This window comes from Schistocerca americana, chromosome 1 (assembly GCF_021461395.2).
Source record: "Schistocerca americana isolate TAMUIC-IGC-003095 chromosome 1, iqSchAmer2.1, whole genome shotgun sequence".
Classification (NCBI taxonomy): Eukaryota; Metazoa; Arthropoda; class Insecta; order Orthoptera; family Acrididae; genus Schistocerca; species Schistocerca americana.
In genome coordinates, this window is record NC_060119.1 from 1,036,055,480 (window position 1) to 1,036,074,540 (window position 19,061).

At 44.0% G+C, this 19,061-nt stretch overlaps 1 protein-coding gene across 1 annotated transcript in view; it reads left to right on the forward strand.

Annotated features, from left to right (window-relative positions):
• The first annotated feature begins 2,334 nt into the window (after window positions 1-2,334).
• The window catches only part of LOC124549284, a 476,650-nt gene continuing 459,923 nt past the window's right edge, over window positions 2,335-19,061 (forward strand). The window contains exon 1 of the mRNA XM_047125234.1: window positions 2,335-2,467. Within this exon, the coding sequence (XP_046981190.1) occupies window positions 2,380-2,467 (88 nt within the window). The 5' untranslated portion in view covers window positions 2,335-2,379. The remainder of the gene's footprint in view (window positions 2,468-19,061) is intronic.

Below are 19,061 nucleotides of genomic sequence, written 5' to 3' on the forward strand. Positions count from 1 at the left end.
ATTTATATAGATATCAATGTGCGAACAGTCATAGTTAATCAAGCCTGGAAAACTAAAACAGAATGAAGACACCATCGAAGATAGTAAACATAAATAACATGAAAATAAAGCAGCTACACGGTAGTTTGCGAAGCATTGTCGATTCTGGTATGCCCGGAAATAGCATGATGTCTTTCTTGCAAATAGAGCCAGAAGTCAATGAAATTCTTGTGTCCGTCACGACAGAGGTAATGGACCGCATGTCCACGTATCCAGGTGACGGAGTTGGTTCGAGTCTTGGGGTAAAATGTCTCATCCGGAAACAATAACGTGCGTGCAGATATATGCTCCGGCCTAACTCGCAAGAGATAAGCCAGCATCTGCCGCACTAGGTGCCAAACCGGTTCCGCCTCTCCACAGCTGAGGCGGTGCTCGTCAGAATCTACAGTATTACAACCCACACAATTGGGAGATTCTGCCATGTGGATATTATAGAGACGTTCTTGCGTCACCAGCTTCCCATTAACGACTACGTACCATTGGGAAACAACATCAGGATCAAGCATGGCATCGTGTACAGTCTTCCGCATCACGCGCCACCGTACGTCATGTAGGAAAGCAGCCTACTCACGCCGTATAAAATTCACATCAGTCTTTCCATTGTGTGCCAGCCAGTTCGCTGTAACTAGCTCTGACGTCATAAATGTTGCGCAATACTTTAAAAATCAAGTAAATAACCTGAAACGTTTCTAGCATGTCAGGAGTAATACTAAATCAATATGTGTTGAATATCAGTTCAATAACTTTAACCATTTTCGAAATTTGGACGTTTTTCTGTACAAATCATTGGCGCAACAGAAATGAGCTAGAAACTTAAAAATTTATATTTAGATTCCTTTTTCATAATAATTTAGTAGAAACAGTATTATGGATCTCACAAATTAAAATTTTAGTTGAAATTCATGATTTTCTGGTTTTTGTCTTAAAAATTAAGGAAGCAAGATAGATTAAGTAGGCGAATAAATAAGGCTAGGATGTTTAAATTTAAGTAGAAGGGAGATCCGCTATAATCATAAAGATGTGAGAAGTTTCAACTGAATAACTATAAAACTATACTGATAGCGTATCTCCAAAGGTCAAGTTCAGAGCTCGTCTACTGCGTGTAGTGTAATTAAATTAATCCTCTCGCCTAAAATATTTGACTTAGCCACATCAGATTTTTATTATGATTACTTACCTGTGTGCTGATTGCACATTTATATTGAGAGCTTCATTGGCCATCAGCAAAGGAAGCAATGATTTATTCGATAACTTAAAGTGGTGCATTACTAGCCCAGCGGCTAGTCGGGAGAGCGGATTTAATCTGGCGTTCCCTTAGCCGTCCGCACCGTGGTTTTATATATAAGAAAGCTGCGCGAGAGAAAAAGGCCCCAGTTCTCTCCAGACGCTGATTAGCGCACCATCTGTGCCGAGAGTCGCGTCGCATCGGTATCACTGCTATAAAGTTTTCGAGTGAAGTGTTAATTCTGGGATGACTTTAATGATATATCTTCAGTTTGCGTATGTCGTATTTTCACGTGCCTCCGAGGGACAGACATTCTACCATTATTTAGCGTGGCGTTTGATGGACATTATCATCAAATTATGGCGATCATTCACTTAAACGTTTAATAGTTGCATCAGCGCATTAGACTCTGAACTGCTCTGGTAGTTGGATTGTGTGGATTCTTTTTTGGTCTGTGACTTTCAGAATATAGTGAACATTTTAGAGAGAATCGTTTTTGATTATGAATCCCAGACAATCTCTTAATTCCTCAGAGCTATAAGCTGTAGCTATAAGTGTATTTCTCAGATGAAGTGGGCACTAGGAATTCTAATTACAGGCTTCACGTTTTGCTAATCACTTTCTGGTTGCCAATATTGTAGTTAGAGAGCCAGTGTTGAGAACGGCAAACAACAGCATTAAATAAATAATAGGAACATTTTATATAACAAATAATTCCACCCGCCGCCCCACATATGGTGCATCGGCCGGGAAATGCATCTTTTCTACATTACATATATACTGTATATAACAATTTTAATTCCACCCGCCGCCCCACAGTCAGGATATTTTAGTTCGACCACATGACCAGTCAGCTATCCAAGCGGACACGATAAAGGAAACAAAAGGCAGGTGGTCTTGTCTCAAGGAGCGAACTGCTGTGCAGCGGCTATGGAGGCCGGTGTATTTGGCGCGCCGCGCGGGCACGTGGCCCTAGCGGCTCGGCGCGCGCGCACACAGCCCCGCGGCACGTGGCCCTGCTGAGCCGCGGCGCGCTCCGCCCGCCGCCGCGCCGGCCAGTGCGACCGCGACAGCTGCGCGCGACGGCCGCGACATGTGAGGTGCGAGCCGCAGGCATGTCGCCGTACCGGGAGTCGCGCTGCGCCGCCTGCTGGGACTACCTCGTGCCCTTCACCAGGTTCTGGGGCGCCTTCACCGCCGTCGGTGAGTCGCCCGGGCCTCGCATTTGCCAAGTGCGCACGTCCGCAACTGGTCCGAGTGGAGTGCCCGAAGAAGTGTATAAGCTGTACTTTCTTCACGAGCGTGTGAATTTTAGTTGACGTACACCATAATCCTGCCGCCGTATTTACGTGGGTACTCGTAACACAATGTGTGTCGGACGCTGCATTTTCGATCCTGTCGCTCTGTAAGAACGCCTGGCCATCACGGTCTTCACAGGAAATACATGTGGAATAGATTAATATCTCTTAGAAAATCGTGTTTTGGCGCAGTAGCTCTACGAATCTTTCTTAAAAGTACCGATTCACTCAAAATAGGCATAAAAATTGACCAGGTGCGAGTAGGATTCCCACACTGAGGGTTCCGTCCAGTGTTAATCATATAGAGGCAGTTTATTCAGTCCAGAAATAGAGGATATTTTCGATTTTTGCGTGTTGTCGACATTGACACTGGCAAAATATCGGCCCCAGGATCCAAGACTATCGAGAATGTTTTAATTTCAAGTCGGATAACAAATGACAAATATTTTTTCCTGTAATGTAATTACAAATTAACAATTGCAGATTTTTCCCTTTACTTGCACTGGGAAACCTTGCTTCTAGCCAAATTTCACGATTCGAAGTCAACGGGAAGTACCCCACAGGTTTTGGTGAGTGGGTTTTAGAGTATCAAAATATATGACATAAATGGCCCCATCATTTGATTACATTGGCTCAGAAGCTTAAAATTTTCACACCGCCAAGGGTCCGTAGAACTTAATATGTGATATAAATTTGAACTTGATATACCAAACTGTTCCAGAGAGAAACGGAGTTAACAGACAAACGGATAAAAAATAGTCAAAAATATTTTTTCGTATTATGTAACAACAAAGTAAGAATTTTCGGATTTTTTCCTTTCCTTGCACTGTGAAACCTTGCCAGATTCCATGATTCTAGGTCAAAGGGAAGTGCCCTATAGGTTTTGATGAGAGAGTTTTCTGAGTATCAAAATATGTGACGCGAACGATAATTTGACTGAACTGACTTAGAAGCTTAAAATTTTCACACCACTAAGGAACCAGATACCTTAATATGTGACGTAAATTTGAACCTGATAGGTCTAATTGCTCATGATAGAAAGGCTTTTAACAGTCGCACAAACGGATACATAGACAGATAGACAACAGAACGATCCTACAACTGTTCTATTTTAAAGATTACGGTACGGAGCCCTAAAAACTATAATAAGTACAGAACATCCGACCTATTGTGATTCTTTATACATAGACCAACGTCACACATTAAATGTTTCCAAATTACAGAGTGCCGGAAATACCCGATTCATATACTACGATTGTGCTTCTCCCGGTCAAGAAATAGCTAACGTATAACTCCGGCACTTTGCTGCATTCCGTAATTTTGATGCACTTAAGGTATAACATCGAACTAGATGTAAGTGACCATGACTGAGCACGCGTCCTCTAATTAGTTTTGTATGGCTGAGCACTGTCTGTTGTTAGGGGCGAAATTGTTGCTTCTAATAAAGTGACGTAGAACTATTGCGCCAAAACATTATTTTCAAAAAGATATTAATTTCTTCCCCATACTTCTCGCGTAAATACCATGACCATACAATTTCAGAATTTTGATAGGCGTCCTTCCAGTGCGAAATGTATAGAAACTGTGGTCTTATCATTCACCGTATTAGCCCGTCCAGAGTATTTATTGTCGTTTTATGTGCTTGACCATGATCTGAAGTATGATCGAGACTTCAGATCATGCTCAATGCACTTAGTGAGGTGACATAAGCTATCGATATTTTTAGGAATATTTAAAACCCGTAACTCATGGTCTCTTTAAAATAATTAATATCCTATTAACTCACCTTGGATCGCAAATTCCCGGAATTTCAGAAGTAACTGTACCTTGAAGCACGCCGTCATTTTAGTAGAGATACCATGTATAAGTTTTGTGGCGGTCTCGCACCGATTAATCAAACCCGCCAGAACTCGTTCGTATGTTCTCTACCTCGTCCGTTAATCCAGCCTGTTAAATGCTTTAAACTGACCAACAGTATCCTAGAATGGTGTACAGAGAATTTCGTAAGTGGATACATTCGTGGATGTATTGCGTAAGTGATATATATATATATATGTATATAAGTGCTTTGAATGTCAGTGGCATTGAATGTTTGATGTACACTCATCTATCATCAACCACGCTCCCTGTTCAACAATTAGCAATGGCGCAACTCTTAACACGGAATGATACACGAAGATTTCACTCCTAAATTCTCCAGTAGCGACATGGCAACGTCATGATCAAGTAAATATACAAGTAGCTTACTCGATTCAGTGACAAACTTACCTGCGCCAGTTACTACAGTCAAATTTCTAAACTATTCTTTTTAAGTCTTCTTTTTACACTCTCACTTTTCTAGACATTAGAACAGGCGATACCTTCCAAACCTTTAAATTAGTACTTTGGACGACATGTAATACTGTCAACAAGTTTCGTAACAGCCTGAGAACAACCAAGTGGGCAAAATGCAAATGTAAAAACAGATGGTGCAATAATCTGAAAACATGTTAGTTTCAGAATAAAAAGTATTCCCATTAATGATACCACTACAGTGGCGAAACATGTTTGCCCGAGACTAAAGAAGCCTGTGTTTTGCGCCATACAACCATAAAATACTTCACCGGAAAAAAAGGGAAATTCTGACCTCCATTTCTCTTCCACTGAGGTCATGGGAAATTTATTGGTTAACATCTGATAATTAATCTGATAATTAATGTGACATTTGACATCATGAATCAAAATAGTCCTTTTGCATAGGAATTTCTCTAGTAACTCCCAAACAATATAAACAACTAACTAAAACTTTTGTGTACAGAGAGTTGCGTGATTAAGTTCACTATTTATGTTTATGTTCGTCGAGAGCAGCTGAATTTTTATGCTTATTACTTCACACCTGGATCTCTAATTCTTTCGCCACTACTATACTCCTTGAAAGTCACGGTTTCTTATCCATTTCGTTTTACAGGAGTTAAACGGTAAGCAGTGGCTCATTTTTAAAGTAAAATGAAAGTGGGCACGAAACTGCCCAGTGTATTAATGTGACTGTGCGAAATATGAACGTTGAGCTACAGAACATCTCGTTCATGTACCGAACGATGCTTCTCGCGAGATAAATGGTGGGATGTCAACAATCAAAAAGTGGTGTAGTATCAAGTTACATGATGGAATTTTAGATTGTATTATGAAGAAGCCGTGGTAAATAGTCAAACGAAATAGAATGCGTTAATTAGTGAGTTATTTTTTACCTTCGGGTGCTGGTTAGTTAAATTTCTTTTCCAGTACTCATGTTCACGGTATTGATGCAGTTATATGCTCTCTAGAAACAATTTTAAATCATTATTCCAGAGTAGATCACGCCGCAATGCAAGTGATTGTTTCCACATTTCGAATGTTCTGTTGAGTTTTATATCTTACAGATGAGTTGAAAAAGAAGAAATGTTGTTTCAATCCAGTGGATAAGCCATAGAATGCACCAGCCTCTGTAAATATTTCGCATAATTTTATCTGGAGATGGAGGTGATTTGCCATTTTACTTCAAGCGATTTAAGCACTGTTCAAAGCACATTTTAAATTATTTTTCATTTTGTTGCAACTGTTTCAATGGATGGTATCTAATATAACTGAATCTACAACTTTCATCCATTAATACTTGAGTTACAACATCTGAAATATTCTCAACCATGTTTCAACAAAAACGATGGAAACAGTTTGAGGGACTAGAAATGGTGAGTTCGTCGCAGTAAATCTACGATTTTATTTTGCATACTTTAGTGTGCATTGTTTCTCATGTTTACGACGAAGGTATGCGCACCTATTGTATGGAATTTACTATGAAAATAGTGTGCGAGAATCACAGTCTTTCATTGTCAACGAAAGTGCTGAAGCTGATATAAGAAGAACCGTACAAGCTTATTTGGAAGAAACGCAATTCTTTTAAAGAGACATTATGTGATCAAAAGTATCCGAACACCCCTAAAAACATACGTTTTTCATATTAGGTGCATTGTGCTGCCACCTACAGCCAGGTACTCCATATCAGCGACCTCAGTAGTCATTAGACATCGTGAGAGAGCAGAATGAGGAGCTCCGCAGAACTCACGGACTTCAAACGTGATCAGGTGATTGGGTGTCACTTGTGTCATATGTTTGTACGCAAGATTTCCACACTCCTAAACATCCCTAGGTCCACTGTTTCCGATGTCATAGTGAAGTGGAAATGTGAAGGGACTCCTACAGAAGAAAAGCTTACAGGCCGGCATTGTCTGTTGACTGACAGACACCGCCGACAGTTGAAGAGGGTCGTAATGTGTAATAGGCGGATATCTATCCAGACCATCGCGTAGGAATTCCAAACTGCATCAGGATACATTGTAAGTACTATGAAAGTTAGGCGGGAGGTGAGAAAGGTCGAGTGGCTGCTCAAAGCCACACACCACGCCGGTAAATGCCAAACGATGCCTCGCTTGGTGTAAGGAGCGTAAACATTGGACGATTGAACAGTGGAAAAAGGTTGTGTGGAACGACGAATCACGGTGCACGATATGGTGTTCCGATGGCAGGGTGTGGGTATGGCGAATGCCCGGTGAATATCTGCCAGCGTGTGTAGTGCCAACAGAAAATTCGGAGGCGGTTGTGTTGTGGTGTGGTCGTGTTTTTCATGGAAGAGGCTTGCACCCTTTGTTGTTTTGCGTGGCACTTTCACAGCGCAGGCCTACGCTGATGTTTTTAGCACCTTCTTGCTTCCCATTGTTGAAGAGCAATTCAGGGATGGCGATTGCATCTTTCAACACGATCGAGCACCTGTTCATAATGCACGGCCTGTGCGGAGTGGTTAACGACAATAACGACCCTGTAATGGACTGGCCTGTACATAGTCCTGACCTGAATCCTATAGAATACCTATGGGATGTTTTGGAACGCCAACTTCGTGCCAGGCCTCACCAACCGACATCGATACCTTTCCTCAGTGCAGCACTCCGTGAAGAATGGGCTCCATTCCCCAAGAAACCTTCCAGCACCTGATTGAACGTATGCCTACCAGAGTGGAAGCTATCATCACGGCTAAGGGTGGGCCAACACCGTATTGAGTTCCAGCATTGCCGATGGAGGGCGCCACGAACTTGTAAGACATTTTCAGCCATTTGTCCGGGTACTTTTTATCACATAGTGTACATGTGCACTTAAAGGAACTGATTTCTTGTATGTTAATCCTTGCTTTGTCGCCTCAGTTTCAGAGCATATGAAACAATATTTAGGAATATGCCGACAAACGTCTCCTACAGCTGCTGTTTGATAAATGCGGGACGCAATTTAAGCAGACGTATCTCGCATTGCGTCAGTTTCTGTTTGAGAGCAATAAAAACTTAAACGATACACAACTAAGTGCAATACTTTTAGTGTTGCAGTCTTTCCGCCATTCGTTGTCCTCTCTCGCCCGTCAGAAGATATTTAGTTTCTTGGCCACGTTACGAAACTGAGGTTTTTGCACACTTGATTGTCAAACAAGACTGCAGAGCTTCAGCGGGACTAAGCTACACAGTGATGTGTTTGTTCTTGTTCTGTACTATACCACTGTTTGGAAGGAAATGAAACACCAACACCGCGTGATGTGATCACAATGAAATTTATTGCACCGGTTGCGGACGTGACACTGCACATTTACTGAAGAGCCAAAGATAATGGTACACCTGTCTAATATCGTGTAAGGCCCCGAGAGCACGCAGAAGTGCTGCAACACGACGTGGCACGGACTCGACTAATGTCTGAAGTAGTGCTGGAGGGAAATGACACCATGAATCCTTCAGGGCTGTCCATAAATCCATAAGAGGACGACGGGTTGGAGATCTCTTCTGAGCAGCACGTTACAAGGCATCTCAAGTATGCTCAATAATGTTCACGTTTGGGGAGTTTGGTGGCCATTGGAATGTTTAAACTCAGAAGAGTTTTCCTGGAGCCACTCTGTAGCAATTCTGGACGTGTGGAGTGTCGCATTGTCCTGCTAGAATTGTCGGAATGCATAGTAGACATGAATGGATGCAGGTCATCAGACAGGATGCTTACGAATTTGTCACCTATCAGGGGTCCCATATCACTCCCACTGCACACGCCTCACACCATTACAGAGCCTCCACCAGCTTGAACAGTCTCCTGCCGACGCGCAGGGTCCATGGCTTTGTGAGGTTGTCTCCATACCCGCACACGACCATCCGCTCGATACAATTTGAAACGAGACCGGGCAACTTGTTTCCAGTCATCAACAGTCCAATGTCAGTGTTGACGGGCCCAGCCGAGCACTAAAGCTTTGTGTCGTGGGGTCATCAAGGGTACACGAGTGGGCCGTCGGCTCAGAAAGCCCATACCAATGGCGTTACGTTGAATGGTTCACACGCTGACACTTGTTGATCGTCCAGCATTGAAATCTGCAGCAATTTGCGGAAGGGTTGCACTTCTGTCACGTTGGCGATTCTCTTCAGTCGTCATTGGTCCCGTTCTTGCAGGATCTTTTTCCGGCCGCAGCGATGTCAGGAATTCCTGATATTCACGACACAACCGTGAAATGGTCATACGGGAAAATCCCCATTTCATCGTTACCTCAGAGATGCTGCATCCCATCGCTCGTGAACACCATGTTCAAACTCACTTAAATCTTGATAACCTGTCATTGTAGCAGCCGTAACTGATCCAACAAGTACACCAGACACTTGCTGTCTTAGTAGGCGTTGCCGACGGCAGCGTCGTATTCTGCCTGTTTACATATCTCGGTATTTGAATACGCATGCCTATACCAGTTTCTTTAGCGCTTCAGTGTGTGATTAGTATTGCAGATCTGTACGTGCTCTGCGACTGTGGATGTTCGGTACGGAGTAGAGCCAGAGCCGCTTGACGCGTGGTATGGAATCAAAGAGCACCTGGATGTGCTGATGAGGAATACTCTGCCGTCCACAAAGCATCAACTGTGGCTGCAGGATGATCTGAACAAATAAGTTTCCGTCTGGCCACATCCCATACGTATTCGATGGGCGACATGCCAGGCGAACATGGCAGACCAAGGAAGCAGTGGTACCCGCCGTTCTTCGTAGGTGACTTGCACATTCCTCGTGACGTGCGGCTGGGCCTTGTCCTGCTGAAATATGGCATGTGGAACGGCCTGTAGGAAGGGCAGTGCCTCTGGCTGTACAACGTTTCTTATGTAGCGAGAACTGTTCTAATTGCCCACAAAACGTAGGACGCGAGATCACGTGTTACGCGAGATCCCCAAACTATCGCACTTGTGCGCTATTCTGCAGGACTGCGTTCACCACAGCGGAGTGGAGCGCATATGCAGCCCCCACTGTAGGGAATGAAGTGGGGCTCGTGCGAAAACACTCATTCTGCCACTCAGCAAGCCAATGTCACCGTGAGGGTGCCCTTTGCAGTCTGCGTCGTTAGTGGGTTCCGGTCAATGGAAGCCAACGAAATGGCATTCGTGCCAGTAGTTCAGCCCTCAGAAGACGTTGCCGAACCGTAGACGATATCATCCCCACACTCATTGCAACGCTCCAACGTTGCACCAGAACTGTGGACGTAGCCTTTCTGTCGCTATTGCCATGCGGATAAGATGGCGGTCACTCGCGCTGTAGTAATATTGTGTCGTCCAGTACCCTTTTGGGGCCTTGGGCGACCCTCTCCTCTCCACTGGTTTCGCATACGCCACACTTTTGAAGTAGCGTGTCATGTACGAACCGCAGTGTCACGGGACAACAGAGCCGCCTCCCGGAGACCAATAATTCTACCCCGTTAGAATGCACTCACATGCCGATATTCCACCCTGTGATGTCGGCGAGGCATAGCGGCACTTGGTAACACGTTTCCACTTCGTATGACGGCTCCGCACCGACTGAGCTATCCGGTCACACAAAAGAGGACGCTTTCGAGCCTACGTGCCCGCCACTTATCTGCCACGTAAATTACTTATTATGATTCCACTGTTCTACACGTTGTTATCGTGGCGTGTTGCTGACCTTTGCGTCAAGTGCTTCACTTTTTACAAAAGTCGTGTACATGCCAAAGGGCCCCCGATTGTGCTGCGGCCAATGCAGTCTTCGCGTTTGGACAGTCTCTTGCAACAAATTTGTGACGGTGCATGTCAAGGTCGGCAGCTGAATACTTGTCCCCCATAACTAACAATTTAACTTGTCGTTTATTTAGAACCCATACACATAGTTCTAGAGGTGATAGATACGTTATGGAGAACAACTTCTGTTACAGATAAAATGTTCGCTTAAAAATGCCGGCGACGGTAGGCGTCTTTTTATTGAATTTGCCGACTCTGGGACAACGAGATTCCACCGAACTCGTAGCGCCTTCTAACCTGTTGTGCTGGATCTGCATAATACCTTCCCCAGTAAATTTATAGGATAATTTTCAACAAAATAATGTAAGGATGAGTGTCTCTAGGTGTAAAAAGATATTTTAGAAGCGAATCAGAAACTTTAATTTTTTTCGGCCTAGCTGCTTTCACACAGAACAGATGACTGGATTATCGGCAGTACACACAGCATACGCACGGGGCAGAGTGGTTACACCCTGCTGCCCCTCAGGAGAAACCGATACTAATAAATGGCTAGCGTCGAGTCGAAACGTCAGCGAAATTTTTTCTCTAACGAAAGTTGTTCCACACGACGTTATCAAACCCTAAAGTATGGTGAAAAGACTTTGCATTATTTATGATACGAAATGACTTGACAGTAAGAAACAAACTTCCAAGCTAGTTTTAAATGCGTTTAATGTTTCCACATACACTCTAAGAAAAACAGAAATTCGACGCACCACGAAGGAATAATCCAAATGGGACGGACGTCGGTAGATGTGATGTACATGTACAGACAAACAAATTGTTACACTTTTTAAAAAATTGGATGATGTATTGAATAGAAAAAGCTTCACAAATTGAGGAATTTAATAACTCATTGGTCCACCTCTGGTCCACATGCAAGCAGTTATTCGGCTTGGAATTGACTGATGGAGTTGTTGGATGTTCTGCTGAGGATATCGTGCCAAAATTCTGCCTAATTGGCGCATTGGATCGCCAGGATCCCGAGAGTCTGAATGTTGGGAACTATTTTCAAGGTTGTTCGTGGAACATAATGTGATAAACAGACGTGAGTGCCGTGTGGATGACTACAGCGGGACGTGAGTGCCGTACGAATGACTGCAGTGAGTGTTAGGTGTAGCGCTGCGTTTTATTGTAATGCATGGCTGCGGAAACGCAAGGAAGCAGAGTGCTCTCGTGTGGCATCAAGGGGCCCGTCGTGCTTAACGTCTCCACTGCAGACTGAGTGCCATCAACAGTATCACATATCCTCATTCCATGTGATGATGTGGAGCTGTATGAGAGTCATCCAGAATATTGTCGCGAAGTGTAGACCACCTAATTTGCTCCGCAGTCCTGGAAACTACTATTGACAAAAATATCATCCATAATCAGGATTCGAACCGGCTAATTTGGGGCGAGGGACATCCCATTAGTGTGTGTAATGGCCTCAGATATACACGGCCCAGTCACATTGTCACACAGCTTATGTTCGAAGTCAACGTGCAGGAACCACTCATAGACGGCAGGTTGAAAATGGCTCTGAGCGCTATGGGATTTAACTTCTAAGGTCATCAGTCCCCTAGAAATTAGAACTACTTAAACCTAGCTAACCTAAGGACATCACACACATCCATGCCCGAGGCATGGACTGTAGCGGTCGCGCGGTTCCAGACTGTAGCGCCTAGAACCGCTCGGCCACCTCGGCCGGCAGACGGCAGGTGGTAGCACTGGCAGTGGAGGGCATATAAAGCGTATCATTGGGTTTCGGGTCTAGGATGGAAGCATTTCCAAAACGGTTAAGCTTGTAAACTGTTCACTTACCGCCGTGATAAAAGTATACCTTGCATGACAAAATGGCGCTATCCAAAACCAGCGCTGAGGTATCTGTAGTGCACCACGGGTCGTAGATGACAGGGGGGTGAACAACGGCTGCGGAGATTTGTACGGGCGAATAGACGTGCACATGTTCAGCAACTGCCCGCTCAGATGAACCAAGGGGCTACCAACAGGGTCTTCTCAATGACCGTCCAGCGAACGTTGCTGTGTATGGACCTCCGCAGAAGGCGACTCACTCATTCACCCATGGTGACTGCTGCTCATCGGCTTGGAAGGATGGAATTTGCACACCAGTACCGCAAACGGACGCCCTGTGAGCGGCGATAGGTGGCCGTTTCAGACGAATCACGTTTCTTGCTCCATCGGACAGATGGCAGTTGGCGTCTTCAGCGTGAAATATCTGAAAGAAAAGACGCTGCAACGCCCGGAAGGATTAAGGCGGGAGAAGGGAGTGTTGTGATCTGTAGGATGTTTTCGTGGCATTCCTGAGTTATCTCGTCATTCTGGAGGGCACAATAGATCAAAACAAGTTTGCATCTACCATTGGGGACCCCTACATAATTTTTTTTTTCTTCTGCACGATAGCATCTACTACCAGTAGGTCAACGCAGCACGTCACACAGCTCCCAGTGTACGTGCAAAGTTCGAAGATCACCAAGGTAAGTTTACCGCACTCCCATGACCACCAAACTCCTAGGATTTAAACCCAGTCAAGAATCCGTGGGACCACCGTAATCGGGCGGTTCGCGCCATGTCTCCTCTACCAAGAAACCTGGCGCAGCGGGGTACGCCAGAGGAGTCGGCACGGCTCCACATCCCTGTCAATACCTCCCAGACCGTGACTGACAGTCTTCCTACACGTCCCGCGCTACAAGAGGTGGTTATTCAGGCTTTTGACAGGTGGTCACATTAAAGTGACCGGACAGTGTAGATGCGGGAAACGTCGTATTGTCTGACATAAACGTAGTTGTGAAGTTTGAGTTTATTAGTTTATAGAATGACGAATGTCTGGTGGCTGTTATGACGAGTCAGCGGCCAGTATTGTTTATTTGCTGACTGTGCTTTGGTCTTGAATGGCATATGCAGCTTACTTTAAAAATTTCGTGATTCCAATGATTTTGATGAGTGCTTCCAGCTGTAGGAACACATTTCTGTTATTCACCTGCATCATTATACTATAAGCAGAAACACTGATTTTAGAAAATCAAGACTTAAAAAATTCATACGAATTTAATGAATGAGTCTTCTTTACTTGTAACGTGAAATTATATGTTTATCATCTTTACATCTCCTTACTGTTGACCGAGCGAGGTGGCGCAGTGGCTAGCACACTGGACTCGCATTCGGGAGGACGACGGTTCAATCCCGCTTCCGGCCATCCTGATTTAGATTTTCCGTGATTTCCGTAAATCACTCCAGGCAAATGCCGGGATGGTTCCTTTGAAAGGACACGGCCGACTTCCTTCCCTAATTCTATGTGACCTATGACCTAGTCGTCTGGTCTCCTCCCAACCCGACCCCTTACTGTTGGCTTGTAATTCATTGACGACATGATCAGTGTTTGGCGATGAGAAGATAACAGATACCCGCAGGAAATTGGTTATGTATCTTATATGCTAGTTCTTTATTCTATCTGCCGTGTTTTGCATTATTCTCTAGACACGGTTTCTTCATTCATTTATAGCTACGGGGATGTTGATAAAAAGTGGATCCATTATTACACCGCGGAACAAAACTAATAAAAACTGCCCACCACCCACTGGGAGACTGAACGGCCCATGGTGGATTAGCGGCACGTCAAGCGGTGAGGACAGCATACAGGCAGAGCAGAGACGAATGGGAAATCATTCTGTTGACGATACGGGTCGCAAAAGGGAAATCCACTGACACAGGAGATTCTGACAAAGGGCAGGTTGTTATGGTCAGTCGCCTGGGCACGTGCAGCTGGGAAACAGCGAAGCTGGTTGGCTGAACGCGTACTAATGTTGCGAATATCATGGAAAGTGGTTGAAGGACAGTGAAACCGTGACGAGTAGGACGGGTGTTGGACTCCCACGGCTCATTACAGAATATGGAGGTCGGAGGCTTTCTCGCTCTGCAAAGCAGCGTAGGGGACGTCCATTAATTACTTGAGCTCAATATGGAGTGTGGCAGGGATCTGGCAAAATCTCACCAAATCTCATCCAAAGGAGGGAGGAGGCAATGAGGATTGAAAGTCAGTTTTTCAGTTCAGAGAATATACGTTATTACAACGTAAAATTTTTATTTTAGGTAGTTAATTCTGAGCATAGACAATATTAAAGCTCCCATCAATCTTCCTGGCCTCCCTGAACTGAAGTGAAAGCTTTACACGTGTTCACATTCAGGATTCCCTGTTTTGAAACAAGTGGCGCACAAGTGTTCTCTACCGCAACGATCCAAATCAATGCAACGCGTATAAAACCGTCATTATTGTGTTCCACACGACTTTCTATCAAAACTTTTACAAAGCGTATGTTAAATGTCATACGGACAAGTCGAACACATGTGCGAGCAAGAAGTTAATCATCTGTGAAGAGCAGCTAAGTTAAAGTTCACGGACAAGAATTCTCTTATTGATCATATAAATAAACAGACTGAAAAGCTGCATAATCATACAGTTCAAAGGAATGTGCAAACAAAGTTTTTGTTACTCTGAAGCGTAAGTGAAGGTCCGATGCCATTTAATGCACTTAATATACCAATAAAAGATCAATTTTTTAGATCCGTCAAAACCATTAATACTTTTTTCGTGGAGTCTTTCTATTCGTCTCTGTCTGTCTTTCCGTCCGTCTGAATACTACTCGGGGTTGACGTGTTTAAAATAAAGCATTTTTAATTACATGTTGAAAACAATATTTAACACTTTGCCGTCCGCACGTCTCGTACAAATTTATTCGCTTGGCGCCGGCAGCGTTAATTCGGATTACTTGGCTTGTCGCCAGCCATTCTTGACACTATCGGGAGATTATAAATTTTTACGTTTAACTAATCTCATCGTGATTTCTCAACCCTGTTCCCCTACTTTCTTGAAATTTCGAAGATATAAAACTTTTTTGTTTCCTATATTTGTTTATTTACATTGTCAAAAAATGGCTCTGAGTACTATGGGACTTAGCTTCTGAGGTCATCAGTCCCCTAGAACTTAGAACTACTTAAACCTAACTAACCTAAGGACATCACACACATCCATGCCCGAGGCAGGATTCGAACCTGCGACCGTAGCGGCCGCGTGGTTCCAGACTGTAGCGCCTAGAACCGCTCGGCCACTCTGGGCGGCTATTTGCATTGTCTTTGGTACTTAATATTTCTCTTTCATATGATATGAAGCAAAACAGTCTCCAAGATGTAACGCAACTCCACAAGACTTGCACATTAAGTTTATTGTTCTTGTTTTTTGTTTTTGCAACATACATGGCAGTTTCTTCGTTTTCGTTTATTGGTTTCAGAAATACATAGGCCTATTAGTTGGTGGTGCTTTACGTGACCGGGATGTCTGTCAACCGGATCATGATGAGATGTACGCGATGTAGTGGCAACCTCCAAGTTTTGCTCCGCGCATTCATTGTAAATAATCGTATCGTCTCTTTCGTCTGCCACGATGAATGGGCACAAGTACGTATAAAACAAAAAAACTTCTTGACATGTGTAACTTACTGTTACCTCAACAAAACACCAACAGAATGCAAAAGCTACTAAAGTGCTGTCGCCGTTCACTGCGCGATACTATGTTCACGACACCACTGTGGTGTCGCCGGACGGCAGAGTGTTAATATGCTTTGTAAATAAAATATGGTTTTAATAAAGTGTTTAATCAATGTTCAAAACAAATTTAAAAGATTTCATTTTTACGCATTTTTACCCGACTATGGGGTAAACCCCACTTGAGGGGCAGGGAGGGGCGGGGGGGGGGGGGGGTTTCCCACCACACCTCACCATGGAGGGAGGGGGTCCCGACTGTAAGGAAAACTCCTCACGTAATTAATGGACGTCCCTATAGGCGGCGATCTGTGGCAGATCTGACGACAGAGCACTTATGCCAGGCTCCGTCTTTGTATCAAGCCTTTTGAATGTATACCAATAAAATGTATTCGTTTAAGCTTACTCATTTCGATGTATCGCTTTAATGCGGACAACAGGGACGTGTAAACAATGCAATAGCTTCAAAGCGTCAAAGCTTGCGAGCTCGAAACTGGGCAGGCACGGCCTGTGCTGGCGGAGCAGAAGTGATAGGGGGGAGGGGGGGAGGCTCAACAAGTAGAGAGTGGGCCAACCTGACCCACTGGCCGCCATCACCAGCTGCACGGTAATTACGTCACGCAGCTGGGCACACTACCACAAAGCTCCACTTCAGACTAGTCTCAATGTCATTTCCTCAAGACCAGTTTTACGATATTAAATTAAACCGTCTCAGGTCTTACCTGTGAAGCGTTAGTTTGACTCGTGAACCCCACACATTACAGTACATCTAAATGTAATAACATTAGAATAATTTCTTTTGAACTTGGTTTTTTACTAATGTGCAACGGGTGAAGGCCGTTTGCTCTTTAAAAGTGTTTACAATTTTAACAGCAAACTGGTAAATCTGAGTGACAGGTTAATGGTAGACAGTTCTGATTCTCGATAATACCTCAACAAATAAGCTATCCAGTTTGGTCACGTTCGGGTCGAATTTCCATTCTGTTTTACCTTTCGAGGCTGCACACACATCTTCATACCAAAACAGATTATCGTCCCTTTAACTCTTCTTCGTTTTTTTCGTGTCTTCACGGGGTCAGCATGTTAAATTTTAGATTTGGCAATATTAGTGGTTGAGTGGCAGGATACCTTCCCTGTTACCACCCCCCCCCCCTCCCTCCCTCCTTCCCCCCCCCTATTGCCCTTTAACCCCTGCTTAACCCATTAGAAAACAGCGCACAGGGACGCTGACAGTCGGGTACGTCTCCATATAAGGTCAAAATCCTTGTAATTTAGCGTTCTAATCATTACACGTAATGTATGTAGAGTAACTTAATAAAGAGCGTACTCTGAAATTTTTGTAGTGTTCTCAAAATCGGTTGAGGTATTTTATGTTATGCATATTACTCGGGTCAACTTTCCCGCTTTGCTGACGCAAGTTGCTACCCCCTACCGTTAAGGGGCTCCGAATTGTAGCATGTAACATGGCAGTGTGTAACGTAACTATGCGTGAGAAACAGCATGTTGTAATCGAGTCTCTAACAGCAGAAGAGTTCGTACACACATAGAGCACCGACTCCTCGAGCAAGACAATGCCAGATCACACACGAGTGCTTTGATATCTGTAACAATCCGACGCCTTCGGTTCACTGTCATCGATCATCCTCCATGCAGCCCCGACTTGGCCCCATCTGATTTTCATGTTGTTTGATGTTGTTGTTGTGGTCTTCATTCCAAAGACAGATTTGATGCAGCTCTCCATGCTACTCTATCCTGTGCAAGACTCTTCATCTCTGAGTAACTACTGCAATCTATATCCTTCTGAATCTGCGCAGTGTATTCAGCTCTTAGTTTCCCTCTTCAATTTTTACCCACTACGCTTCCCTCCAATACTAAATTCGTGAACCCTTGATGCCTCAGAACGTGTCCTACCACCCGATCCCTTCTTCTAGTCAAGTTATGCCACAAATTCCTCTTCTCCACAATTATATTCAGTACCATCTCATTAGTTACGTGATCTACCCATCTAATCTTCAGCATTCTTCTGTAATACTACATTTCAAAAGCTTCTGTTCTCTTCTTGTCTAAACTGTTTATCGTCCATGTTTCACTTCCATACACGGCTACACTCCATAAAAATACTTGCAAGACAGACTTCCTGTCACTTAAATCTATACTCGATGTTAACAAATTTCTCTTCTTCAGAAACGTTTCCCTCATCATCGCCAGTCTACATTTTATATCGTCTCTACTTCGACCATCATAAGCTATTTTGCTGTGTACATTTTATATCCTCTCTACTTCGACCATCATAAGGTATTTTGCTGTCCAAATAGCAAAACTCATCTACTACTATAAGTGTCTCGTTTTCTAATCTAATTCCCTCAGCATCACCTGATTTAATTCGACTACATTTCATTATCCTAGTTTTGCTTTTGTGGGTGTTCACCTTATAGCCTCCTTTCAAGACAATGCCCATTACGTTCAACTGCTCTTCCAAGTCCTTTGGTGTCTTTGACAGAATTACAATATCATCGGCAGACCTCAAGGTTTTTATTTCTTCTGCCTGGATACCTATTCCATATTTTTCTTTTGCTTCCTTTACTGCTTGCTCAATATACAGATTGAATGACATCGGGGATAGGCTGCAACCCTGTATCACTTCCTTCTCAAGCACTGCTACCCTTTCGTGCCTCTCGACTCGTGCTGTTTTGGTTGATGTTACAAGGCCAGTTCAGTCAATCATCCTGACTGTTGACCCTGCAACTACTGAAAAGGCTGCTGTCCCCTTAGGGAACCACACGTTTGTGTGGCCTCTCAACACACACCCTTCCGTTGTGGTTACAACTGTATCGATGAGGCACGCAAGCCTCCCCACCAACGGCAAGGTCCATGGTTTATGGGGGGGCTG